The sequence below is a fragment of the Plutella xylostella genome, chromosome 21, assembly GCF_932276165.1.
Source record: "Plutella xylostella chromosome 21, ilPluXylo3.1, whole genome shotgun sequence".
Lineage (NCBI taxonomy): Eukaryota > Metazoa > Arthropoda > Insecta > Lepidoptera > Plutellidae > Plutella > Plutella xylostella.
This window is the reverse complement of record NC_064001.1, coordinates 1,247,939-1,275,344: the sequence shown is the minus strand read 5'-3', so window position 1 is coordinate 1,275,344 and position 27,406 is coordinate 1,247,939. Positions and strand designations below refer to the sequence as shown.

At 36.9% G+C, this 27,406-nt stretch overlaps 2 protein-coding genes across 4 annotated transcripts in view; one reads left to right on the top strand and one right to left on the bottom strand.

The window, feature by feature from the left end:
• Positions 1–27,406, top strand: part of LOC105385391 (microtubule-associated protein futsch) — a 127,299-nt gene that overhangs the window by 47,678 nt on the left and 52,215 nt on the right. For both annotated transcript variants that reach the window (XM_048628477.1, XM_048628476.1), the window contains exons 2-4: positions 13,948–14,046; positions 22,877–23,049; positions 25,681–25,909. In XM_048628477.1, the coding sequence (XP_048484434.1) occupies positions 13,948–14,046; positions 22,877–23,049; positions 25,681–25,909 (501 nt within the window). The remainder of the gene's footprint in view (positions 1–13,947; positions 14,047–22,876; positions 23,050–25,680; positions 25,910–27,406) is intronic.
• On the bottom strand, positions 7,964–9,736 carry LOC119693217 (facilitated trehalose transporter Tret1). 2 transcript variants are annotated; one of them, XM_048628482.1, is made up of 2 exons: positions 9,608–9,736; positions 7,964–9,308 (listed from the first exon to the last, which is right to left on the bottom strand). In XM_048628482.1, exons 1-2 carry the CDS (start codon positions 9,639–9,641, stop codon positions 7,996–7,998), a joined length of 1,347 nt encoding a protein of 448 aa, XP_048484439.1. In that variant the 5' UTR covers positions 9,642–9,736; the 3' UTR covers positions 7,964–7,995. The 2 variants fall into 2 exon arrangements, with proteins under 2 accessions (XP_048484439.1, XP_048484438.1); XM_048628481.1 differs by having other exon boundaries at positions 9,612–9,736.

Genomic DNA, 27,406 nt, shown 5'->3' with positions numbered 1-27,406 from the left:
TTCTTAAAGTGAACGGTTTTTGAGATATCAGCTCTCAAAGTCGTAAAAAGTATGTCCCCCCCCCTCTATTTTTATAACTACGGGGTATAAAATTCTAAAAAAAATAGAGGTGATGCATGCTAATTAACTCTTTCAACGATTTTTGTTTGATCAAAGTATCTCTTATAGTTTTTGAGATAGGTTGATTTAAGCTACGGAACCCTTTGTGCGCGAGCCCGACTCGCACTTGGCCGGTTTTCTTCTTCTTAGTGTATCGACTTCTTCTTCGTTTCTTTAAAACCATTGCTTACCTGATATTTTTTTTGGCTTACCACTTTTGCAACAACCTGTATACTTAATCAAATGTTAACGTTATTTATGTAATACTAGCTGTTCCTGCGCGCTTCGCTTCGCCTTAAAAAGTTTTCCCGTGGGAATTCCGGGATAAAAAGTAGCCTATGTTCTTTCCCAAGGTCTAGACTGTATGTATACATACGTATATAAATTTCATTCAAATCCGTTCAGTAGTTTTAGCGTGAAAGAGTAACAGACAGACAGACAGACAGACAGACGGACAGACAGACAGACACAGTTACTTTCGCATTTATAATATTAGTAAGGATAGTAAAACCTCAGCCATAAACCTTCATAAGCACTTGAGAATATATCTTACGGGTAGCGGTAAAATACAGAGCAACAAATAATAAAAGTGGAAAGAAATCATAAAAATCTTTGCAATAAAAGATGGCGTCTGGAAAACCATTTAAGGCAGGTGTGCGGTGTGTGTAAGTAATACTAACTTTTGTAATTTCCACTTTTATTATTCCAATCCGAGGCATGATGACGAGGTATGATGTTACATTTTGTTTAGTTACTTATTTAATTACATTTAGGTACATGGCTATACTTGAATAGTATACTTTATTGAATTAACAGAATACAAATGTCAATTTATACAGTTTATATTACTCAATACCCGGCTTTATCGCTAAAAGCGATCTCTCCCAGGTAACCTTTGGGGGCCTCTATATACATGCCTAGTTGTATCCGCACTTTTTAAATTTCATTTAGCCGGCCAGCTACCACTTTAACTTAGAGATTCTAAGAGCTATGCTGGATTTCTAAGTACACTTAGAACTTGAAACCACACACAAAAATTAAAACATTTATCCATGAAATTAGAAAACACTTATCAACTTACAATGCGCACAACTTCTTACAGCTCATTCCCAAAAGTTGTTCCAAAGAGACTGGCCACTCAGACTAAAACAAAAAAGTGGCTAGTTTAAAAAAAGAAAATAGTTCCATTCGTGGGCCGTTTGAGCGTTGTCGTCCGGCCAATCCGGGGCGGTTGAGCTAGGCGCGTTCAAAGGTGCTCATTTTGAACTTTCCACATTTTGAACAAACACGGAAGGCGGTCATTTTGAATCAAACGTTTGCCGCCCGCTTTTATTGCAGTCTGGCTGCTGGATTTCAACACAGATTATGACTGTTATTGTGAAGGAAAACATCGTGAGAAAACCAGCACATTTAGATTCTAGATGTGTAACTTAAGTACTCATTCAAAAACGGCGATAAGGCTCGCGACCTATCACCTGAGTACAAATGTACAATTGTACAGCGAAAAGCGGGTGACTCGTTTGCGTGTCACCTCCGACTATCCCCTCGGGGATTAGGGTCGTGAGCATTTTTGTGTGTATGTATGTGTATGTTATTGTAGTGTAGAGTAGGATTTGATCTATTTGAGGAAAATGACAGAGAGATCTATTGAGAAAATTCATGTAACGTACCAAAGTACCTTTTTATAGGGCTGTAATAAAAGTAATGAGTGTGACAATAATAACTGTCTTCAAAATAATTTCAGACAGTGACAGCCTGATTTTTTACCTACAGCTATTTGCACGGAGCATTTCCCGGATTTTTTAATGTCATGAGCGCTTTCGCATAATCAGGTTACCGGTACAGGTAGATACAGTAACCTGATTCTATATGTAAGCACCCTTAGACAATAGACACAGGCTCTATATTTTTTGTAATAATATTTTTTGCACAGCTTTAATGTACCTACAACATTCAACAAATAAGATCAAATAATTGAAAGCAGCCATGTTATAAAAGTGCACAATTTACTGCATCTGGCGTCACCCTGCCAATAGAAAAGACGCAAATGCAATGAGCTTCGCCAATAAAAATTGAACTTTATTGCAATGGCAGTGTACCGTCGCGGCGCGTAGTAACGAGACATGATGAGAAAGGCGAGTATTGATCGCGGCGCGCCCAGGCGGGGCCTGTAGTTGTACCAACTCTATCTAATTGCTTTCGCAACGAGTTCAGAACTAATCACATGTTATTTATCTTGGAACTTTTTATGTTTCCTGCTTTTCATTCATGGAATAAAAATAATGATGAGGTTTTCTTTTTCAACTACATAATGTGATAATAATTATAATAATTTTATTCAATAACTGTACATAGGAGTGATAAAGATAATCCTCAGACACAGCCACTTTCAAACACATACATACAATAAAATCTTACTGAAAAATCACGATTTTAAGAAGCAATAAAAAATTGTCGTGTTTCAGAAAACATTCTAGTAAAAGTAATGTATGTACCTATACGAAAAAATAACTACTTTGATATTCACGTGTATCATACTTTCTCCTTTTCGCTGTAAATTGCCACGAAATTGTTAGAATTTCCCCCGAGACTTCCCTAATTTAGTAATAGTGTTACGTGAGCAGAAATAAAACTCTGTGTGTTTTGCTAACGTAATTACGCATACATATATAAACACTCATGCTAAATTATATGTACAGACAGGTTCCTTGTGTTATTTGGTTATAGTCCCTAAGGGTGCTTACATAGAGAATCGGGTTCCCTGTATCACCCTGTAAGCGCCCTAAGATTGGCGTTGTTAATATTTTATACTTACTGAAATATTTATGGAATCTATCAGGTCAATCAAAATTAGTTCAGCCGTTCTAAAGTCAACTTCTAAAGCCAGCACAGCCGGAATTGTTAAAGAGTGTTCAACTGTGAAATTAAATGAAAATACCGGAAAATTCATCCACAGTGGTCTCAATACACTTGAAATGCTTTTGTGAACTAGAACCGCACTAACACAAAGTTCCATTGTGAACTATTGTGCTTGAACAATGTCTAAAGGGTTACTCTACCATACGAAAAAACGTACTTTCTGAGCGCGCTTATCACGACTTTATTTCGTTGTATTAAATGTAGGTACCGATTGCAAGCTAGATTAATCCTCCACTAGGATTTGCAGAAGGCTCTATCGGCTTATCGGGCTACGGAAAGAAGAATACTTAGGAATTTGAAGATGAATTCTGTTGAGTGAGGATGCTTATGAAAACTGGTAAAGCTGATAAGTAGAGGTTTAATGTGAGTGGCTTTACATTTCAACTCATTCGAATACTTTCATGATATAGCAATAATTTTGCAATTTTATACCAATTGATTTATATATCTAATTAAATGGTAAAAACTTGGTAAAAGAATTAATTGACTAAAAGTTACCATAAAAGGCAGTCCTTCAAAGAATAAAAAGGAGTAAGTACTTACGTAGCGACTTAAGTAAAAAAACTTCAGTTGTTTTATTCATCACCATTCGCGATTGTAAAGTTTTCAGTACTTTGCGCTTTGTGACCCCTCGGGGAAAAACTGTAGATTTGTGAGTAAAGGAAGAAATAGGTACGTAACTTTAAATTTAACCTTCATTCATAAAAAATATAGAGCTATTGAACTTTTTTGTCCCTCTGTCAAAGAACAAATTGTTCTTTGAATGGTTAGACTTTGATCGTATTTTAGGTTCAGCTTTATTTAATCAACCGGCTTGATTTCAGTGTTGCTATTAAACTGTATGTATTGGTGACACATGCTTTGTGTAATTTTATCTACGTAGATAAATATGGCTTGCCTGGTGTGATGCGAATAGTGTCATCATCGCATCATCACTAACCTACATCCAAGGACTTTTTATATATATAATACAAAGTTCTTGCCTACATCTAACCTATTAACAATCCATAAGCAGCGTCGCTTACCCGTCAAACATCTGTCAGATCCATACAAGTTACGTCAGATTTGTCAAAGATAAAGCGGTAGTGGTAGTACAGTCAGCAGTTTCTCGACTATCCAGTATTTATATTCCACCTTTGTGTTGTCTCATTATCATTTATCTTCACGATGGAGGGTCCGTCTCACCACCTCGAGGGTCAAAGAGAATATATTTGTGGCTAAGCGCGTGTTAAATATTAAATAAGGCTGCTTAAGCTTCTTCTTTCGGTTTATATCCTTATTAAGTATTACCGTCTGACCTAAAACCTTAATTCTCTAGTTTATCAGGAAATATATTTACTTAAAACTACTTAATATTTGTGACTTATTTAAGTAAATAGCTATTGAAGATTTAGGACAGGTTGGTTTGGTTCTAGTGCCGGGTTAATTTTGCACCCTGTACAAAATTCAATCGGCGGCCGACGCTAATGTGACTGGTCAATCCTTACACCTTGATATGATCAACCCTAGTCTATTACTGCTCTAGTAATTGTCACGGATATGCTACGAAGGAGCTTCATGCACACAATATTTTTTATATGAAGGGTAAAATATACTAATAAATTATGAGGATCGTACCGTAGGTCCATAATCTTTGCCTACCCCTCCGGGAGACAGGTGTACGCATAATGTAGATATATGTATATGAGGAAAGAAAGATGAAAACCCCTGTTCATTATTTAGCCATTTTGTTAACTGTTGAGTAAAACACTTATTCCAGCCGCCGCTCAGAACAATGCATATTCAGGTTTGTAAAGAGGCAATTCCCCAGTTCTTCCTCAGAACAATAATGAAGTGAATTAATTACGAAAACTCACTGTAGCCAGCTGGGAACAATGCATGCGGGAGACGTGAAGCCTCATCAGCCTTCTTATAATAATGTTATTGTTGCTGAAAGTCATTGTATGCTTGTAACGATGTGTCTTGCAGGTGTATGGTAGGGTGAAATTTATGCTAAGGTATATACAATATTATGTAGTACATATACAATATAAGGTAGAAACCAGGTTTCTCTCTACGCCTTGCCCTTATCCGACTGCCTATTCACTCCACAGATCTGACTCTGACTATCTGATTCCAACTAAACACCACTGTCTATCTCATTGACTATTCTATTCTCGTTTTTCCTAACTTTACAACAACCGCAGTGGAAACTAAGTGTGTTGTTTGAGTACTTACCAGTGTTCGTTTGCTTGTTTCAGGTATAGTGCCATCTCGCTCGCACACTACGCGGGACTCCGAGGAAGTAAACTAAGATAATTAATTCCGTTCTACTTTCACAATTAGGTTATATCAGTACATGATTAGCTTTCTAAGTAGTTTTTACCTTGGTTAAAAATTACAAAGATGAATAAGAACTTTTCCCATCAAGTCTTCGGAAAAGCCACATTGGAACAGGATATCACGGTTCGTCTATTTGGATCTACATTTCTATAAACAAACGCACTAATCCAACCAACGGCAACGTATAGGCACAACGACTATTTTACGATCAAGATACAAGTCTTTACAAAGTATTTTTTTACCTTATACCCACATAGCTATTTTTGTTGATTTGATTTTATATTGTACTAGCTGTTCCCGCGAGCTTCGCTTCGCCTTAAAAAGTTTTCCCGTGGGAATTCCGGGATAAAAAGTAGCCTATGTTCTTTCTCAGGGTCTAGATCATATGTATACCAAATTTCATTTTAATCCGTTCAGTAGTTTCGGCGTGAAAGAGTAACAGACAGACAGACACAGTTACTTTCGCATTTATAATATTAGTTAGGATAGTTAGGATGTATAAAGCCGTGGCTAGCCCTTCGTGAAATTGTTGCGATGTTTCCAACTCTAGTCACACTTTCCGAGGCCATGTCCAAACATTTTTACACTGAACTATAACTAAAGGGCCCGCGACGTGACAAGAATCGCAGAAGTCGCTGTTTTTATCACGAAAATACCAAATTTAGGCCACGATCAGTAGAAATCTTTTATGTTTGCTCGGACATTTGGTAAGTATTTTATATCAAAGTCATTTCTAAGTGCCTTCTGAAATATTTAGCAATAGTCATCATCAGATCATCACCATGCTATCGTCTAAAGATTGACATAGGTCTTAGTCTTCAGTGTTCCTTACCTACAAGATGTTAAAAAGGTGGCTAAGAACAAGCCGAAAAAGGGTTACTTCTGAACAACTTAATCTAATCGTAATATCTTGAATAAATGACTTACAGTATGACTTAATTATATTCCCTTGGAAATAAAACCAAACGGTAACTGAACCGACCAAACAATACAACACTTATTTAGAGTGCTTTTCATGTCACATTCATAACCCAATTTTTTGGCGAAAAAAGAGGTCATTCCTATAATAGAGTCGGTAAAGTCGGTGATATACCTTTAAAAAACTTACTAGTAGCTCAACGAATCTCGCTCGTATTCCCTTTCCTGAAGGTTGAGTTTGGAACGGATATTGGTGACCGGGTTTCTAAAACCTTTGGGTCGAAAGCCTCGTTAGAACTAACTAATTAAAACCGACTGAATAACGAATGAATTTAGATTCCATTTGCTTTGTTGAAAGAAAACACATTTAGTTAAGTTCGCATAAAACCACGCATACCTCTAAAACGATTTTAAATTCACACATAATTTTATACGTTTGTTATAAATTCAGGAGTAATTAAATAATCTTAAGGAAATATCGACGTAATTTTTTCAAAAAAATAAATAATATAGTAATGGCCGATTTAAATAACTGTATTGTAATTGTACATATTGATTTTTTTCTTATTAGTTAAAGATGTTTTCGTTTTAAACATAAAGTTATAATAATAAAATGGCTTGAAAACATACCTGATCAATGGAATCCGTCTAAATACCGTTATTAGTGCAAATATTTACGTGTTTATGGCTCATAATTACACGCTATTACTAATCTAGATGGATGGAATTACGGTTAAAAATATTTGACAGGCATTATGAATTAGGAAAATATTATCCTTTTGTTTAATTTAATTGCGATTAGTAGTGTATACTAAAGACACACACACGCACTCACGCCTTGTACTAATGTACTCCCTTGCGGGGTAGGCAGAGGTACATTCCTTGATTCCTGCACCCACTTTTCGCCAGAGTGTTATGTTAGTCCCAATGTAATAGGGGGCGGGCCTATTGCCATTTTTCGGGCACATCCAAGACCCGAAAACAAATATCTGTGTTTAAACAAATATCTGCCCCAGCCGGGAATCGAACCCGGGACCATCGGCTCAGTAGTCAGGTCACTAACCACTACACCATTCGGTCGTCGGTCGGTGTATACTAAAGTTTTTTTATAAATGTATAAAATGTTTTTTTTATCCTAATATGATATTTTTTCTCCCAACAAGCTATTTGCCGTTGTATCGGCATTGTATTAACAATAATTATGATTTTACACCATAAAATTTTGGTAGACACACATCATCGACCCCAACAGCAAATTATTATCCCGGACAAAACATTCCGAGAGGAGCTGATAAGGCGACGGTTGAACTATCACCAATTTGGGCCGAGACAACCGTAACCAAGACATATTGAACCATTACCCTCCTTCCTACTACACCGAAACATTGAATTCCAACCTAAAGTAGCCTCTACGGAAGCTTGATAAGAGGCAACTGAAATTACAGGTGGTGTGAAACAGGGTACTAGTTAAAATGAATGGCAAATGTAGCTGCGGGCATGTTACAAATGGTTGCAATCAAGGATCAGGGTAGCTCGGTCTTAAATGTCTAGGCTAGAACATTATCTAGGACATTCTAGGGGTATATTGAGATAGATTTGTAACATTTGTTACCTATAGTGAAAAGTTATACATAAATTACTGATAAAATTGTTTCGTGGGAAAAGTAATTCAATCGTTTATTGAATTAAATAAAACGAATCTTCATAGAGTAATAATAAATAAAATTATATAATTTGTCATACTTGTAAAAACAACTTTATTTTATCAAACGCATCTGTTTCGTTCTCGTCTGTAACATTCACTGACTTGTATTCTTTTCTCTCATGTTTCTTATTCACAATATGTTCAATTTCCACAATACTCTTCATATAAGTCTCTGGCATGATTTTATTTAATACTATTAAAATTACTATCATGAAAATTAAGGCTATTAGTGTGAAAGTCGGCAGCCCGAGAGACCTAGTAAGGAAGGGAATGTTTTTCAAAATACTTTTTCCGAAAGCCCACAAATAAGCACAAGTCAAGGAGCATCCAACACCCTTGTAGGACATAGGGAACATCTCTCCAAGCAAAGACAGAGGCAAAGCTGTTGTGCCCAGTGACATGAACATCGCAAACCCAGTGGAAAATGTCAGTATCAACCAAACATACTCCTGAGAAAACATATCAAATGTTTGCAAAAACAAAACCAAACTAGTCACTGCTAAGAACACTAACGAACAGGATCCTGTAAAAATAAACAACGTTTTTCTTCGTACTATGTGTATAAGAACGCAAGCTATTAAAGAACAAACTAATGATAAAACATCCAGGATAATTGTGCCGATGTATTTTCCATAAGTTAACTTAAATACATCGTGGTAAGACGAACTAGCTGTAACATTCTCACCACCAAAACCCACGAAGCTAAATAGCAAAATCATTATAGAAAGAGGCCTTAAAAAATCTGCATTCAACAGAGATTTGATGAAATCTTTAATCTGTTGTCTAAAATGCATCCTCTTTACTGGTTTCAAGGCTTGCATTTGGGACTTGACTTTATGCAGCATCTGTACTGCATCCAGCTCTTTGCTAGCTTCGTCACTAAAACCTCTGAGCCAATAAAAGGTTTCTGTACCCCTCATTATTTGGCCTTCACTCACTAACCAGTAAGGACTTTCTAGCCAAAACAACGATACAAATAAAGCAGTAAAAGACGACACAAATCCCAAAAACGATATAAGTCTCCAGTGAGAATACATGCCGAAAACATGGCTGATTAAAACGCCTAAAGATATCATTGCAGTTTCTAGCATGAGTATAGCGCCTCTAGAATGGGGAGAGCAATATTCAGAGATTGTGACACTGCTGGTGGATACGGCTCCTCCTAAGGCAAAGTTCTGAAGGCTGTTGACGAGTAGGACAGCCTGGTTGTTGGAGTAATAGCTGATGATCCAGCTGAGGAGCAGCGGGGCTGTGGTCGCGTAGCTGGCTATGCGACGACCTTTTCTCTGCATTGTCACTGGTATGAAGATGATTGCCGGGATGAAAGCGAATTCGCCGCAGGTTTCTGAAATAAAGAGAATAGCATACTACGTTTTAATTATGGGCTCCGAATCGTTTTCCGAATTATTATTACTCTTCTCCGATAGCACGGTTCGTCGAAAGCACTGTTCGACGACGGTTGCTTTAACGAAGAAATATTCATAGAGTAAACTGTTACAGGCAGCGTTGCAGGCAAGTTAAAATACACGACCGAGCGATGAAAAAGTTCCACCTGCCATTGATATTACAAATTGCTCGTGACTCGTGTATTTTAACTTTGCAACGTTGTAACAATTTAATTTTTAAATTGTCATAATCACCAACCTACCAATGGTCTTAAGCTCGTCAGGCAGGACATCGTCGGTAGTCTTCTGGCCGTCCATGTAGGCGGCCGTGTAGCCGAGGCTCAGCCCGCAACTCAGCATGGTGCTCAGCACGCCCACCGCCACTAGGGACTGAGAATAATGATCGAGTTAAGGTGGCCGCACATACAGGGTGTTGCGAAAAGGGCCGCTGCGCTGTGCCGAAACCTACGTGCCACGTTGAAAAAAAACATAGAAACTGGTCACGTGACTTTTGACTAGAGGAGAATGTATTTTTTTCATGAATTTTTACATTCTAATTACATTTCCGGGCTTAGATACGAGTACGAGATGCTGCAAACGTAGGTTTGGGCTTAGTATACCGTTTTTGCAACATCCTGTATGAGCGTAATGTAAAGGGATCGCCTCTTTTTTCTGTCAATCAGTAGAACGCGATCTCGCGAACGCCTGCTTGACATAAGAATAAAATAATAATTTAAAAAATTAAAAAACCGACTTCAAAAAACCACTAAAATGTAAGAAAGTCGAAGTCGGTTTTTTAATTTTTTTAATTATTATTTTATTTTATAGTTTTTAGTTTATTTGCAATAATTTTTAATCAAAAGTAAGATGCAAATGATACCAAAAAGTCCTACTAATCCATACGAATCATTCAAGCCTAAACACGAGGTAGTTGCTATATACCGTTGAGGAGTTCCTTTGACTGCATTCCGTTTCCATCATCAGATCAGCTCAAGGTCACTATCATATTTTTTTGTTATAAGAACTATATTTACGTTCTTAATTTCATTAGAATCGGTTAATATGTGTCCAAAATGGAAATTCATACCCTGTTTTTACCCCTTTACCCACACTTAGGGGTGAGATAAAATTCTGAAAAAAAAAATGGGACCACCTGGGAGCTCAACCCAATACAACAAAAAAAGAATTTTCAAAATCGGTTCATAAACGGCGGAGAAATCAGTGAACATACAAAAAAAAAATATTAAAAAAAAAAATATTCCGACGAATTGAGAACCTCCTCCTTTTTTTGAAGTCGGTTTTTTTTTGAAGTCGGTTAATAAAAGGCGATCCCTTTACGTTACGCTTACCTATATGTGCATGCTGACCTGATTTGCCTCCGTGATGAAAGGATTGGCTAGTCAGATTAGCGTCAGTTGACAGAACAGAAGGTCTAGTACAAGGTTTTGACGAAAACTACTTTTTCTCTCACACAAAGTGGCACCTCTAGCAAAAACTATTATAGGTCTTTTGACAGATAATGTATGCAGGTGGTAGAAGAAAACGTCAGCTTCGTTTTCGTATATTTAAAATTTAATTTAACGTGCCGTGTGCCATTGCACTGCAATACTCGTAATTAATATTTTGCTATGAATTATAATACAGTACTTACAGTCGCATCGAAATACGAGTGGATTAGAATGCGGGAAAAATGTAGAGTTCATGTTTCATTTCAGAAGACTAAATAATGGTTTGAATTATTACTCTATCGTTCTACATCTACACTACGTATACGAGTTAGGAAATGGCTTAAAAGGTTATTTCGCTTTGTTTATGTCACAAGATGAAACACAATCAAATAAATACCTAAGTAATTTATTACAGAAAAGTATATAAGTTTTTTTTCTTCAGGCACAGGCACCCATGTATTATGTTATGTACATTGTATAGCATAAAAAATAATAGGTATTCTATTGGAGGGAGCCGACTCAAGTCTTGTTCTCTTAACCAAACCAGGTATTAGTGGTTGACTTTTGACACAACTGTCAAGAATATTATATGGAGATGACGTACGTATAATTGATTAACCAATCCCTGGTCGGTTAGGTAACCGACTGTGGAGAAATTAGGGCTATGTACTAACCTGATTCACTACAGGTGATTTAAATATCTCCATAATCACTTCAGTTTTGTAAACACTTAACACAAAAACAAACACTTATTTGAAACATGATTTTCGATTCACTTCATTGTCTCAAGTCGACTACATTTCGTTTCGATAACAGAGAGTTATCTGTAGTTTTTATTGCGAATGATTATTTGTATTATTTACGGCACCTGTATCAATATCTTACGAGTAATGTCAATTATCTACACGCGGTCATATCTACGTCACGGCCCTATAAGCGTATAACTTTCCTTTGGTTTGGCATAATTTTGTATTAAATCAGATATTTATACGAGTACCTAGAATTAAAGAAAACTACTTACTTACGAACTTGTATAATTATTCCCTTTTTGCAACAACCTATATAGGTATTTTTTAATATTTGCTCGTTTTGATGTAATTAAATTTACGCCACCAGACCTTACCTTATTAATAATTATAATATTATTTTGTGATTTCAAGCTACCCTTACTCTTCACAAAGATAGCTATTTATGCAGCAAAAAATATCAGACGTGCCTTTAGTACGTGAACAATAATGCCGGCTCTTTTTAACCGACTTCAAAAAAGGAGGAGGTTCTCAATTCGTCGGGACATTTTTTTTTAATGTATGTTTACCGATTACTCCGCCGTTTATGAACCGATTTTGAAAATTCTACTCGTACCTAAGCAGGAACTGTTATTTTTTGAAGTTGCGCCATATTTCTTTAGATTACTTTGTCACCGCACCAACATCAAAAAAGAACAGTTCCTGCTTAGGTATATTTGTACTGTCACATACGAGTAGAATTTGTGTAAACCTTAAATTATTTCTTACATTTTAGTGGTTTTTTGAAGTCGGTTTTTTAATTTTTTCTCATATATTTGGACATTTTGATGGAAAAATACGCCGCGGGCAAAATCCTTCGTTATTGTACACAAGCTAGCCTATTCAGACCACTCGATATTTTCAATTCGATAAAAGCAATCAATTTAGCTTTTCTCTTAAATCACAGACCATTTCTTTTACACAAACATTGATGGTTTGTTAGTGTGACAAGGCACAGTGTATACTTATGAAGCTGCCCCTACAATCATATATACTTTCAAATACTTAAAGATAAAATATTGTAACATATTAGGTATTATCTAATAAAAACAGAAACAGAAGCAATATACGCCCATAGTACTTTGTCACAGTTTATGAGAAACATTCACTGTGAACTAAGTTGAACACCCACACATCTGGCGTGGAGCGACATGGTTCTTCAATTGATATTGCAGTTGCAAGCCGTCGGTCAACTTTCCAGCTTTGATGCTAACAAGCCGGCACGGTTCCACTACGTCCGGTTTAAACCATGACGAAAAAATCATCCAAGTTGCTATATCCGATTCTTATACAGGTTGTTGCAAAAAGGGTATACTAATCCGAAAGGAGGTGACTCAGCAGGGGGTAATTATGAACAACTTTTGTTTTATGAAAAATATATATCTAGTTATACTTATAACACCCCTCTTTTCCCCCGTTTTCTCGTGTAGGAATACCAGGTTCACTAGTCACACACACACACACACACACACACACACACACGCAGGCTACAGAATCACTACAGTGTCGTAAGAGCTACAATTCAACTCCAATTTCTAAACTGAATATGTGTTTCACTATACGCTGAGTATTATACGGTCGCGGGGCAATTCTGAAACTTTTCTATTGAACCGGTCGGAAACCGGAACTAATACACTTTATTGAAGTTGCTCCAGCATGTTGTCGCGAGTTCCATTTGTTTGACACGAATATGCATTGCGGGTTCTGCACTGAAATATAGAGAGTCTTAAAAAAATAATATGGCATAATTTTTAACATTCCCTGTTTCATTCTACAACTCATAAAAATAAATGGTTTTATTTTTTAAAAATTTTATTTTATTCTGTACCGTTATTTACATAATTTATATAATTTACAATTACAAACTAATGGTTTTAGACTAGAACAACTATTATTATTATTTGTAATTACTGACTCTGATGAGATACTTTTTCATCCATTCAGGACTACCAGTTTATGTTGGCTCATATATGACCATAATATTTTGAACTTTATGACATAGATTTAAGGATTTAAATTAATGAAATATTTGAAAGTAAGTAAGACTTAAAAGAATCTCCGACGATTTAGGCTGTTTTAACAGCATGCGGATTTTATCACACACGCGGGATGCAAACTTGACATAATTTTACCTCAACTACTTTCCCCTCTACACCCAAGAAGCTAACATCCATCCTCCATTGCAGGGATGATATCAAAGTCCAGGTATAAAATTATCTGATGAACGTATTTTTATTATAAACTACTCTCTGTTCGTTCTGATGAGGCCCTCTTTGTGTTTGGAAGAACGGAGGGAATAAACTCCTGAGCCAACATTTAAAAAAAGACTTAACAGAACAGAAGCTAACATCCATCCTCCATTCCAGGGCTGCTGTCATGGGACTCCGGCGAGCACCAGGTGGACCTGGAGCGCGAGCTGGCGGCGCTCACCGCGCAGGCGCCCGAGGGCGAGGAGGCCAGATATGGTGAGTGATTGTGTGTGACGGCCGAATGGCGTAGTGGTTAGTGACCGTGACTACTGAGCCGATGGTCCCGGGTTCGATTCCCGGCTGGGGCATATATTTGTTTAAACATAGATATTTGTTCTCGGGTCTTGGATGTGCCCGTAAAATGGCAATGGGCCCGCCCCCTATTACATTGGGACTAACATAACACTCTGACGAAAAGTGGGTGCAGCAATGCACCTCTGCCTACCCCGCAAGGGATACATTAGTACATTAGTACAAGGCGTGAGTGCGTGTTTTTTTTTTTTTTGTGTGTCACTGTTGTGTCTTTGTGATTGGAGCTGTTGTTGAGTTTAGGAAATTTTCAGAACCTTCCTCCTATATAATAGCTTGTAGAATCTTGAAATTCATTTGATTTCCGGTGCATATTAGGTGTTTTAAGTTACCACGATAAATCAAAGAATAAATTAAAATAAAATTTCAGCTTCTGTCAGTGTCATCAACAGTTTCAACAGCTAAGGGGTTATTTAAACATCTGACAGTCGGGTTGCCCACTTACCCGACAACTCTCTCAGAAAAAGCCTGCTGGTATTGGGGTCCACCAATCGGCACTGGGCAAGCGTGGTGGACCAGACATAAAACCCTTCCTTCATTCGAACGAGAGGAGGGACGTGATGGGTCGTGATGATACACTCAGGAGCAATGAAAAAGTTCCACCCACAAAATGCAGACACCAAATGGCCCACATTCTTAAAACGTCCTAAATAACAGTAGTTAGTACCAGAGTTCATCGCAACCCATCATCATTCAATGATCAGATACGATCACTGCAGCTAGCTCGACTATGGACGCTTCGTACGAGGGTTGTTACAAATGAATTACTGCCTGGTTTCAACTTCCCACGTGTCGAACTTCGCATCAATCCATGCTCACACTCGCTTCAAGTGACGTGATTAATGACACCAATATGTGTCTATGTACATCTATTCTACGCTTATACAGGGTGTCCATATGTTAACACGTTAAGCACCTCGTGTCGTGTTATTACTCTTTACCTAATTAGTCATTATAGGTACAACCTAGTGTATATTGCAGGCCGGTTTCAGTGTACTAAGTTATTATAAATTTGTATGTGTAACTAATGCCCTACCTACTCAAAACACATTTAGTTTATAAAGTAGGTCTCTGAATCGCAAAAATAATAATATATTATAAAAGTAATGATAATAAAACAAATGCTAAGATACGAGTAGCTTGATAATGAAAGTGTACAAGTCTAGTATCTATCTAACTATACTTTTGAAACTTATGAAAAGGATATTATTCCTAGAAAAATAATTAAATTATCTTTTTTAGCTATACAGTAGGTATACATTATTTATTACGTCTTCAAAAAACTGCAAAGTGTAGGTAATAGTAGGTATACATGACACGGGATAAAATGTGCCTACTTTTAGCTAAAACTCTAGGGTACTTCCATAATATTTGTATCAGAGGAATTTTCAATTTGGCGTCGGGGCTCACAAATAATTTCATTATTACGTTGTTTGATCCCACAGGACCGCGCCCAGTAATTCTATTCGAGCTACCTTTCACTTTCCACCTCTATTTATCTTCACGCGACTAGGTTGGAAAAACAGTTTTGCTGACTGTATTGAGTCATGTTTATTTAGGTTAGGTATCGTGTATTACTTACTTTGCTCTTTTAAAAAGGAGGTCAAAGTAAGTGTGTAGTAATAAATAAGGCTTACAAGGTTAGTCTGGAAATTCACCGCCAACTTTTCTTTTGTACGTACAAAATTGTATATTCATCGTTATTATTTTAAGCTCTCAGCCGTTAAGGACTAAAATTTATGGTCGCAGACTTTTTTAAACCTTTGTTCTGGGTTTAAGTGGCCATTCAGGCTCTAATCAGAGCGGAGAGCCGGCAACTGCCTGTGAAACGGGTCCCGGGTCATGTGTTCCGCATTTTTTCCGGGAACTTTGTCATATTAACGTGGTTATTGCCCGTTGAGTTGGAAACCAACGATAACAACCCTCGTTACCGCGGTTGTATCGAATCGTTAATGACATTCTAGCATTTATATTAGTGTTTTGGTAAATGATATAATTCATACAATTATATATTTTTTAATAAGTAGGTAATATACTTACACGATTTGTGCATAGCAGCAGCTATTTATGTTTCTTGTGGTGAAAAAATGAGGTCCGTAACATTTTTTTAATGAGTGAGGCCAACATTAGGCTATCATTTTGGCTCCAATTGACTGAATCAAGTGCTACGCTTGTTTTCTTCCCACTATAGTGGTCACTACTTGTAGCTTTAATTTAAACAGAATTTTCTACATGTCTGACGCATTCTTAGGTATTATTCAGAAAACAGTTTTCTGAATAGATTATCCCAAATGTTGGTGAGCGTCGTATAAAAATTCTGATGAAGGGCCGGCCTAATATTTTATAGAGCTTTCAAACTTTATGAGATAATTAAGGCGGGGAAAAGCCCAGTGACCTAGAAGTTGCGATAACTTGGAAAGTCAAGGGCATAATAAGTAGGTACTTTGTCTAAATGGTAATGCGACAAAATTGGCTGAATTGGAAAAAAATACGTGAAATTTTATGCCAGCAACAAACCTGCTATACTACAAGATTCTTATTTATATCCAAATTGATCATAATCCCTGAAGTTACTTTAGTAATTACCTAATTTGTATCTTTATCCCTATTTGGAAATAATATTACTTCGCGGTTTAAAACTTTTTGTGTAGTGTTTTGGCTTTTGTTTTGCAGAAATTCCCATGTATTTCTTTCACACGGATACGGGTTGGTATTTGAATCCGAACCCTCTCCTAGATAACAATTTCTGTCAATCCTATATCTACTACCTACATCCCGCTACAAATCTAACTTTGACAACGGTCACAAATCTGCGACCAAAGATAGCGATCCCAACAAGATAAATTGATTTTATAAATGTTATTTATACTGGCCTACATTTTACTAGGACGCGCCATGGCCGCCTATATTCACAGGAAAAATAATTATATACATATACAAATAATCTTGTCTTATTCTGTATTTTATAGCAATCTATGAAATAATGTACATAGTACCAAAATTTTCAAAACATAGATTCATTCTCCTATAAATATTACTGAATTCGATTCTCCGTCAAAGCCAGCTGTTACTGTCTGTTGCTGAAATTTAATACAAAACTACTTTAAATTCTATCCAAGTCTTTAAGAAAATCCGAATATAAATGAGCCTGTCTTGTTCAGTGCTTTTATCTTTGAAACAACGTTTATGAGTCCATAAGCTGTTAAATAAATGGTTTAAACAAAATATATAAGATATTTAGGTATTTTATTTCGTAAGTTTAAATAATCATGGCCTGCCTGTCGGCAGACATTTGTTCACTCTGTTCTCGAGCCATTCAATGTGACTGGAATAATTATGTTAGGAAGTTTTGTATAATAACTTAGTCTGTGGCTAGTCAAACTAAGTATATTATGCTGAATAGTGTCTTTATACGATCACTTTTGACCAAATCAAGACAATCGGTACATTAGTTTTGGATCTTGTTTGTATCATCCGTTTATCGTATTATGACAACAACCTTTCTCATTTTCAAGTTTTTTTTATGCTACGCCGCTGCCGTAGCATGTCGTAGCTCGTAGCAGGTAGCGACGTAGCGCTACGGTGCCTAGCTGCTTACAGTACACGAGATTGCAGTTCGCTGTTTGTAGTTTTCTAATAAAATTATCGTATTCATTGCCCAATCTATAAATTTACAGATATAATAATATTGTTTTGTTTATAGTGTCGTTTTTTATGTGGTGAAATAATTTGTTAGTCAGATTATAGCGTCAGTCCTGAATACCCTGGGTTGACGAATACAAGTAATAGTTGATAATATGGTACTGAGTAGAATCTTTTCTTGCACCCAAAGAGACAAATATGAATAAGATAAATATTAAAATGAGAACAAAACAATTCAAACAGATGGAAATAATATGTTTTTTAAAGAACTGCAGAAAGTGCTTGCCTTTTTCACGAAAACGTTAGTGAGCTTTTTAATTTTATCTTCAACATGAAAGCTTGAGCTTCGAGTAGTTAGCAACTTAAAGCTGGAATAGCCTGAGAGGATGCCGAGAGCTTTTTAAACTTTTAATGAAAGAAATTCAAACTATCTGTCGTGTTCTTATTAACCTAGTATTGATTAATTCAAAAATGTATTGCACATCTACTTTATATTATTATGTGTTAATTTATTTGAAAAATAAGTTTTTTTCCTTGGCCTTTTTGGTAAGTTTTTTTTTGTCACAGGTAAGCACTATTCTAACCTTGCAAAACCTTAGAACCATAGTAAAATTTTGAAAAATAACACACCCTATCTTCGAAACCTCTGGGTATTAAAACCGATCTTCTACCACTAGACCACAGAAGCAGTTGTTTTATAAGTCAACAATTTTTCATAGTTAGTGCACTTAGATAATCTTGCATAATAACCTGTGCATCCGATAGACAGAGAATTTCAAAGAATGTTTTTTACAAACTGTACTCCGTACGAACAGAGCAACCTTTTAACAGTTTTTTACAATAAAATTCAAAGCGTGAATGTTTTTGCACTTGCCCATTTCATTCAGAGTCCATTACAAAAGGCGGTGTAATCCTGAAAACTGTACCATGAACGCTTATTTATCTTTCAGAAATCTCTTTTGTACACAAAATAAGTTTAGTCGACTCAAAACGATGGCTTTTAAACACAATAACTGGATTTCTTTTACGGATGTTGTTTTAATTAGTAGTAAATAACTTAAAAACAACAACAAACTTGAAAAAAACATCCTAGTTAGAGATATAAAGCATACCCAGGGACTTTGCACCCCTTAACCGATTTTTATTTTTACCGTTTTTGTGAGAGGTTAGTGCATAGAAAGTATTGCTACTTTATGGCACTGAATCATTCAACAAAGCATTCCTTTGTTTCATTCCCAACTGAGAATAATCCCGTGCAAAATTTTATCATAAAATATTCGCGTACTTATATCCGAGATAATTGGATTACGAAAATATTAAGTGACAATATTTTGTTCAAATATTAAAGCTTGCCAACAACATGCTGTAAAAAGCAATAAAAAACCAAGCTACTTTATATTCTGGTAAAATATGCTTTATAAATACATGAAACAGCCACCGCCTCGGCCGAAAAATTAAAATAAAATTTAACTCTACGCAATAGCTGAGCGCGTTTAAGTCTGTTTTTTTTTTCGTTTAAATGGTCAAAAGCTTTTCGAAAAAAGAAACTGAAATATAGTTGGCTAGAAAAAACTTGCAAAATCCTGAAACACGAACAGAACATTTGGAAATTTACATTTCAATTGGCTCTTTACGAAAAATGCGAAGCAAGTTTCAGCTCACGAGTGCCTAATTGGGGAAAATAAACCTGAATGAAAACCTAAAACTCACAATAATGTACTCTACAGGGCACTGAGTAAGATCTATCTTCCCTTGGAGATGTTTTATTTCTTTGTGAAGATAATGAGATTGAAGTTCTTTCTTAGTGAACATTTAAAAAGTGCCAGCTTCGCGTGTTTCGTCTAAAAATGTTTTCCCGTGGGACTTCTGTGGCAGTTTTTATCTTCAAAAATCTACTAAATAATTGTTAAAAGTACTATAACAATCATATACTTACTTACTTACTAATAAATTGTAAAAATTAAGTTTAAGCCACTCATATCGGTGAAAGCACGCTATAATTTTTCACGTAAACAATGTGATCACTGAAAATAACTGCAAACAAAAATACACTGTTAAAGTCATAGAAATATTTATTCAATCGACAATAAGGCGGTCGCTCTCAAACAATTCAACTTAAACTGGATCAAGACAGACCGGGGATTAAACTTGGACCGGGCCGTTAGTGATAACGGCCCTGGGTGATTCTCAACAATGGCCCAGTCTGGCCCGGATTGTCGTTGAAATGCTGTGAATAGCCCCCTGACAGATGGCGAAACTCCTAGTTCTATTGCGTTTTGTGCAAACACAACTTATGTTTGAATTCCTCTGTGTATTTTAGCTCCAGATATACATACAATAAAGGTAGCATTGCCATTTCTATAAGAGGATTCCGCTTTTCAGTTTCACTTTAAAAAAATGGTTTCGAGGTTTTTTGGAGATTTTTAATCTTTGTAATTCGTTACATGTGGATGTGGAAGCTACTGTTTGTAGGTGTGTAAAGATTACTGGACCGATTTTCTTGTAGTTTGGTATGCTGACACCCTGAATTAACACATTAGCTAGCTTTTTATGGCGGGCAGTAACTACTTATAAACCATTATAAGATACGATCATACCTTTTTTGGTAGGATTGCAGACCAAAACACATTATATCAAAAGTAAAAATCTATGTCCATGAAAGTATTATTTGCAAATAAGCATCTACCTAATAAATAAATACTACTTCAACTGAAAACTTTCCTATAAACTAACCCGAAACATCAGTCAGAACGTGACTATAATAACAAGGCTATATTCAAAGGTTTCTTTATATTTGTTATCCTTCTCGAGGCGGTCACGGTCACAGTTAAATATATATCTCATCGTTATCTACACTCGGTACAGCGCAGGCGACACAGTAGCTATGCTCAGTGCCTGTTGCACAAAGTTTGAAAAGAGTGGCAGGCAACAGAAGAAAATGTCCTCGAATGGATATAAATTGACGAACATCTTGCATTTTGATATGATGTATACAGCTATTCAATTATTGTGAAATACAATTATTTGAAACTATATTTAATAGACATGTTTAATTGTTTGTTTACAAAAATCGAATCCAGGCGCAGTTATGAATAAATATAAATCTTACATACATGTATAATATATTTATAATTACCAGTACTGAATAAACATTGGGAGCATGACATAACAGTGTATCTGCTTAACATTGAGAGGAAAACATTTTGCATTGAATCTCTTACCCGTCTCAAAGTTATTGCACATTAAGGATTAGAGTTTCTTCACTGTTCTATACTGTGCCTTTTGCCGGTTCATTTATTTACAAGAGTCGTCGGGTATATTTTGTGAAGAAATTTTCGGGCAAAATGAGAAGAGAAAGCGGGATAATGGGTGTAGATAAGTGGAAATTATGGTAGTTTGGTGTCGAAAATTGCTTGCTCGAGTTTATGTGAGTTATATTTATGTTCTCTTGGTTCGGATAGGTTTACTTGTGGCACAGATAACAAAAAGTATAGTAAGCAGGAATACCTAGATGTACACTCACGGGCAATGAAATAGTTCCACTCACAAAATGCCGACACCAAACAACCCCACTTTTTTCAAACCTTTTATTTAAAATTTGTACAAAATATTACCTTATTTTGTTAGTAATATCCTGATGCTCTGTTAAATGGACTTCAATGTTGCAGAAGTCATCATTAAGCTAGCCTTTTCCGTTAAAGAGTAATTTGGTGTTTTTCTCAGTGGAACCTTTTCATTGCCCGTGAGTGTATAAATAATGCATACGAATGACGGATGCTAGAAAACTTAGCACATAGTAAACTCTACAATTTCACTGTTTTCACAAAGCCACCTGCAACTGTAACTTTTGTGAATCCTTAGAGATGCCTCATCTCTCATACGGACTCAACTCAGAATAATAAGTTCCTCTACTTTACTCAAAGTTTATTAAACTGTAACTAGAAAGTTTATGTCACTTTGAAAAGCGTCACGATATTATGGCGGCATTTTACTTTATAGTGCAGCATGAGTATCGCTTTATGTGACTGCAACCAAAAAGTTTAAAACAGCATAGTATTGTCGTCTTGTCTTCTCATATGTTTCGACCCTGTTTTCCCAGTAGGCTAACTGTTTGCCTGTAACTAGGCGCACATTACGTTGTATATGCTATATCTATACATCATCATCATCATCATCATCCCAGCCATAGGACGTCCACTGCTGAACATAGGCCTCCCCCAATGATTTCCACCTTGTCCGATCGGAGGCGGCCCGCATCCAGTGCTTCCCCGCGGACTTGATATCTATACACCGCTAACTAAATTGGCGGCGAACAAATTGCCTACTGCGATCGCAACCTTACACCAACACAATAACACAACACTCTACTACGTTAAAAACAAAAGACAAACGTAAAATGTCGCATCCCATTTACAATGCAGGAACTCAAAGCGACAACCCCGTGCACAAAACACAAAACAATTCCAGATCCACTCAAGCTTGTATTATGCAGTACGAAGTTGCAGCAACGGCAAACATAAACAAGGACTGATTTTATCTTCAAATAAGACAACGCTTTTATGCTTTGTTCCGGAGGAACCCTGAAACATGGGAGTTCCGTGGTTGGAATAATATGAAGCGACACGCTGCCTCAATTTGCATGCCTCGATGAATTCATGCGAGTATGAGGCTCCCGTTTCCAGGGGTAAATCTATATTCGACGGGAAAATTCCGATAAGGCTGTCGACACTTTTAGTGTTTTTAATGCATTTCACTGGTTTTTCTTCGGCTTTCTGGGGGGGTTATTCCAACATGACGATAGAAATTATAATTATGTATAATTATCTATTATACCAAGGTTTTGAAGATCTATGAATTGCAATTCTGCCGAGTTCCCCTACAAAGAGGTCTTCATTGGTGGCCATAATTTTTTGACAATGGATAAACCTGACCTTTAACACTTTCTGCCCACCGACCTTTCCTACCCTATCCAAAAAGACAACAAGCCTACTAATATCTCTCTCTCCCCAGGCAAGAGACAACTATACCCCAGCCCCACCTTTCTTTCCCATTCTAAATCGCCAACCACCCAACTAATTCCATCTCTTTCCCTCAGGCGAGCGTCTCATCCAGTTCGCGTCGGAGAACCTGGTGACAGAGATCCTGATCCACCCTCAGATGAACACGCTCATGCAGTGCATGCGCAACCTGCTGAGCTCCTTCACGCGCCACCGCCATCTAGTGCACGCCGGGTACACCTTCAGCGGGAATGGCTCCTGGATCATGCAGGTATGAGGTGTTATAAGGTAATATCTACGTAGTACTGAGTATGACCAACAGATGGCGCTGAAGTGGGATATGTAAGTGTAAAAATAGCTACCTATGAAAATTTATTATTTACATGTTGCTACCACAATTGGCTATTCTTTGCGTATTTGCCAAAACTTCTATTGGCTATATTTGCCACATAGACATTTTATAGGCAATAATTGAAATAATTATAGCGAATATACTGATCACACATGGAAGTTTTGGGAAATAATGCACATACGATTAGCCAAGTGGAGTTCCATCATCAAAGGTAATCCTCGGGCAGCTATCCACCAAGCCAAAACTCCCGGATCGGTTTATAAATCCTCTTTTGCACTGAATGGGCATGCTCAGTGGAAAAGAGGATCTGTAGATCGATCCGGGTATGCGCAACTGCTGACTTCACGCGCCACCGCCATCTAGTGCACGCCAGATTCACCTTCATGCGGGAATGGCTACTGGATCATGCAGGTATGATGTGTTTTAGTTACATAGTGCTGAGTATGACCAACAGATGGCGCTAAAGTGGATACGTAAATGTATCCTAGCCACTAGGTATTACACACCTGTCTGCTTTCAACGGACTACGGAATTATCCATACATTTGTGTATTCTGCTTCAGCGCCATCTGTCAATTGTACTCAATATAGTTCGGTTCAAGCAACTTGATAGATCCTGAAGTTAGCTGCTATTACACTTTTGTGCTTTCTCAAAATAACCAACTGCCAATCTTTGAAAGAATTAACAGGCAGTTTGTTAGTTTGACAAGGTACAAAAGTGCATTAACTGCCAACTTCAGAACTACCCAGTTGTTTGAACTGAACTATACTTACTTACTTACTTACTTTACTTATTCCCAATCTCCGCTGGGGAGCAAAGGGCCGAAGTGAAGCGCCGCCATTCTTTACGATCTTGGGCCAGCTCAGAGACATCCGCCCAAGACATCCCCGCCTGGCCCATTTCCTTTTTCACAGAGCGCTGCCATGTCTCTCGCGGTCTGCCGAGTCTTCGTTTACCGCCCTCGGGGTGCCATGTCAGCGCTTCCTTTGGGACGTCTTCAGTACGCCTTAGAACGTGTCCTATCCATCTCCATTTGCGTTCTTTTACGGTTTCTGCTACAGGTTTTTGATGTGTTCTGCGCCAAAGTTCCTCGTTGGAGACAAAGTCAAACCAACGGATCCCTAGGATACTGCGTAAGCATCTGTTTACGAAAACCTGTAGCTTGTTCGTGGTTTGAACCGTTTTCTTCCAAGTTTCGCAACCGTAGAGGAGAACGGTCTTTACGCACGCGTTGAACAGGCGGATCTTGGTTTGGAGACGGAATGCGGAAGACCTCCACACTGGGCTTAACATGGCAAAAGCTCCACGGGCTTTGTTGATGCGGTTGCCGATATCCTCGTCAGTTCCACCATTTGGTGTGATTTTGCTAAAAAAAAAAAAAAAAAAAAACTGAACTATACTGAGTACAAAAATTGACACATGGCACTGAAGCTGAATACACAAATGAATGGACAATTCCGTTTTTCGTTGAAAGCAGACAGGTTTAGAATAGGTTGAATTAGTAATGAATTTCGCCTACTCCACATAAGTAAGAAAGTTACCGACAAAGTGTACAAGCTCCGTCGTAATCTCACTCCAATGCTACATATGAAGTGGATTCAATTTGCATATTAATTTATTCAGTCACCCAAATCTCCAGCTCTTAATGTCACTAATGGAATACCGATGTTCGCCCTTCTGGAACATTCGCAAGTTTCATCTGCTAAAATGTCTTTACAAGAGGATTTATCCGCCGGCTAAATCAGATAACAAAATGAAATGAAATTATTGAACGAAGAACATAAATAGAACATGATTTTGAACGTCCAACAAAGTTTGTAAAGAAAAATTGAGGAAGGTTCTTGATTACAAAATAAATAATTCATTGTTAAATAAAGAATAGCTGTTGTTTAAAGAAAATGTTTTTGGAAATAAATCTTTGTTAAATACCTAATAAATTCAATACAAAACTTTTTGCTAAATTTTAAAGATTTTTTGTAAACAGATTTGACGCTGACTGTACATTGAACAATATCCAATCACCACCAATCCAACTAATGAACACAATAGTTGCACACACAAGTGCTAGTTAGCAATCTTTAATTTCCGTACGTCACGTTCCGCCATGTTGTGAATCTGCAACGAAGTGTGTCAGTTGTCAGTTGTCATAGCCGTTGCGGGATTAATCCAATGTTGCCAGTGACTACTTTATTTCTGTGCAACTGTGCACATTTGTTAAAAAAATATAAAACTTTTTTGCATTTAAATTAGAAGACTAATACATAGGTACTAATTTAAAATCATAACTGCAAGTCAGCCCAACGAACGCCAAAGTACTTACATCTACTGTATCAAAACACAAATATACCTAGAAAGCCTTAAATCATAAAAGTAACTTGAAAATATCAATAGCCTCAGAACGCTACATTCCAACAAAGAAGTCTATCTTTGCCATTATTCCACCATAAAAACCTGGCGACGAGTCAACAAATAAAATATTTACGACTGGCAACCCTCAACCCGCGCAATAAAAAGAAACTACTCGTAGTGACCGCACACTTTCTGTTGCAGGACGGGACATTCTCGCTGGCTGACTTCACGGATGCGTTCCAAGAGAACGAGGTGCAACGAGTGATTCGTGCGTACGAGAACTCGATCTCGATCGACGTGCACTGCGCGACGGGCGGCGGCGGCGAGTGGCACAAGCTGAGCGAGCTGCCTTTCGTCAAACACTGTCGGATTCGCGTCAATCCGACCGATATTTTGGACTCTGGCTCTCAAGCCATCAAGGATTTTATTGGTGAGTGATTTGCGTACTTTATTTTATGGTATTGCCTTTTTTGTACAAGACTAAAGTAGCAGAAAAGGTTCGTTATAAAAAAGGGTTTCAATTATGTAATTAATTGGCGGTAATCAAATAAAAACAAGAGAAACTTCCTAAACTTTAGAAGTACCTATTTCCTGCTTAGATGTAAATATACCTATTGTTTTAAATATATTTTTAGATAATTACAGAAGTTTTAGGTATAAATTATAAACCAATATACTTACTGATTATTATTTATCTATGGTAATAAAAAATATGTAATGTATACAAATGGCGTTACGGACACCAATAATAATTCAATTTCTACTAATGCATTCCCTTGGCGCATAATTAATCACGTCAGCGTCACTACAATTAATTGGAATATGATTTAATAATGCGTTAATTCCATCGATGATAATATGATAAATGCGATTAAATGAAAAGTGTCTATCAACATTTATTTCTGATGAAATTAATAATTAAACACTCCGGATCTGGGTCACTGGATAGTGGAAACAGTCATACAATAAGCTCCCGCGGTCGAGTGATCAATAAATACAAAAACGAACGAGCTCATTTTAATTCCAACCGCATACATACGAATATTGCGGTGCATTTGAAATGCAAACACTATGAATTTTTTGTTATGAAGTTGAAAGTTTTTTTTGTATTCAAATATGCAACAAACTAAGGTAACAAGCGATTCGTATAGAATTTTTAGACCAGAATAAATGTAAAATAAGGCGTTCTGCTGAGTTGGTTTTGTAATTCTGCCCATCAGCAATCAAAACGAACCATCCCAAACTAATCTCATCAACCATCTCTTTCACACCAACTTAATCTTCGCTCTCATCCAGCGCCTCGTCTTCACAGAAACTTCCAGTAACCAGTCGAACAAACGCACTAACTAACTCGTATTTGCTCGAAGTGCTCCATTGTACATAATCCGTGAAGCGAACCGCCTCTTCACCTGCTAACGATGCCACTTGTGACGCCGACTGTTCGGCTCAGAGCCCACTGGCTTTTGTCGAGAAGGAAATTGTATTTTTATTGCAGCCGTGTTGCTGGTTTTTCCGGCTAATTGCTAGTTTTTATGTCGATAGAACTTTTTAAAATATAAAATATACATTGGGAATTCAAATGCACAAATCCAATTAGTATCTATGATTTTGTTATGTCTGATTACATTGCAAATTCAATTGAATAATTCCGACACAACTAATTGGATATCCGTAAAATCGGAGCATTGAATTTATGTCTGTCCCTTCCACAATTGGCAAATTTAATTGAAAGGTAGCTTCATAATTTGTTCCATATAAACGTAAAAAATACAATTAAGGAATAGTGCGACAAGAAGCTTTAATTCACTTGACTTTTACGTTGTTATTTCATTTTATGCACGTAGCTTTTGCTCCGTAAAATCCATGGTTGAAAGAAAAACATTCTAAAAACCCTAAAATTGCACAATATAAAAACATAAAGCAAACC

Coding starts and splice junctions, on each gene's coding strand:
- LOC119693217 (XM_048628481.1), bottom strand. CDS start 9,708: ATGCTGAGTTGCGGGCTGAGCCTCGGCTACACGGCCGCCTACATGGAC. Junction 9,309..9,611: donor TGACGAGCTTAAGACCATTG/GTAGGTTGGTGA, acceptor TCTTTATTTCAG/AAACCTGCGGCGAATTCGCT.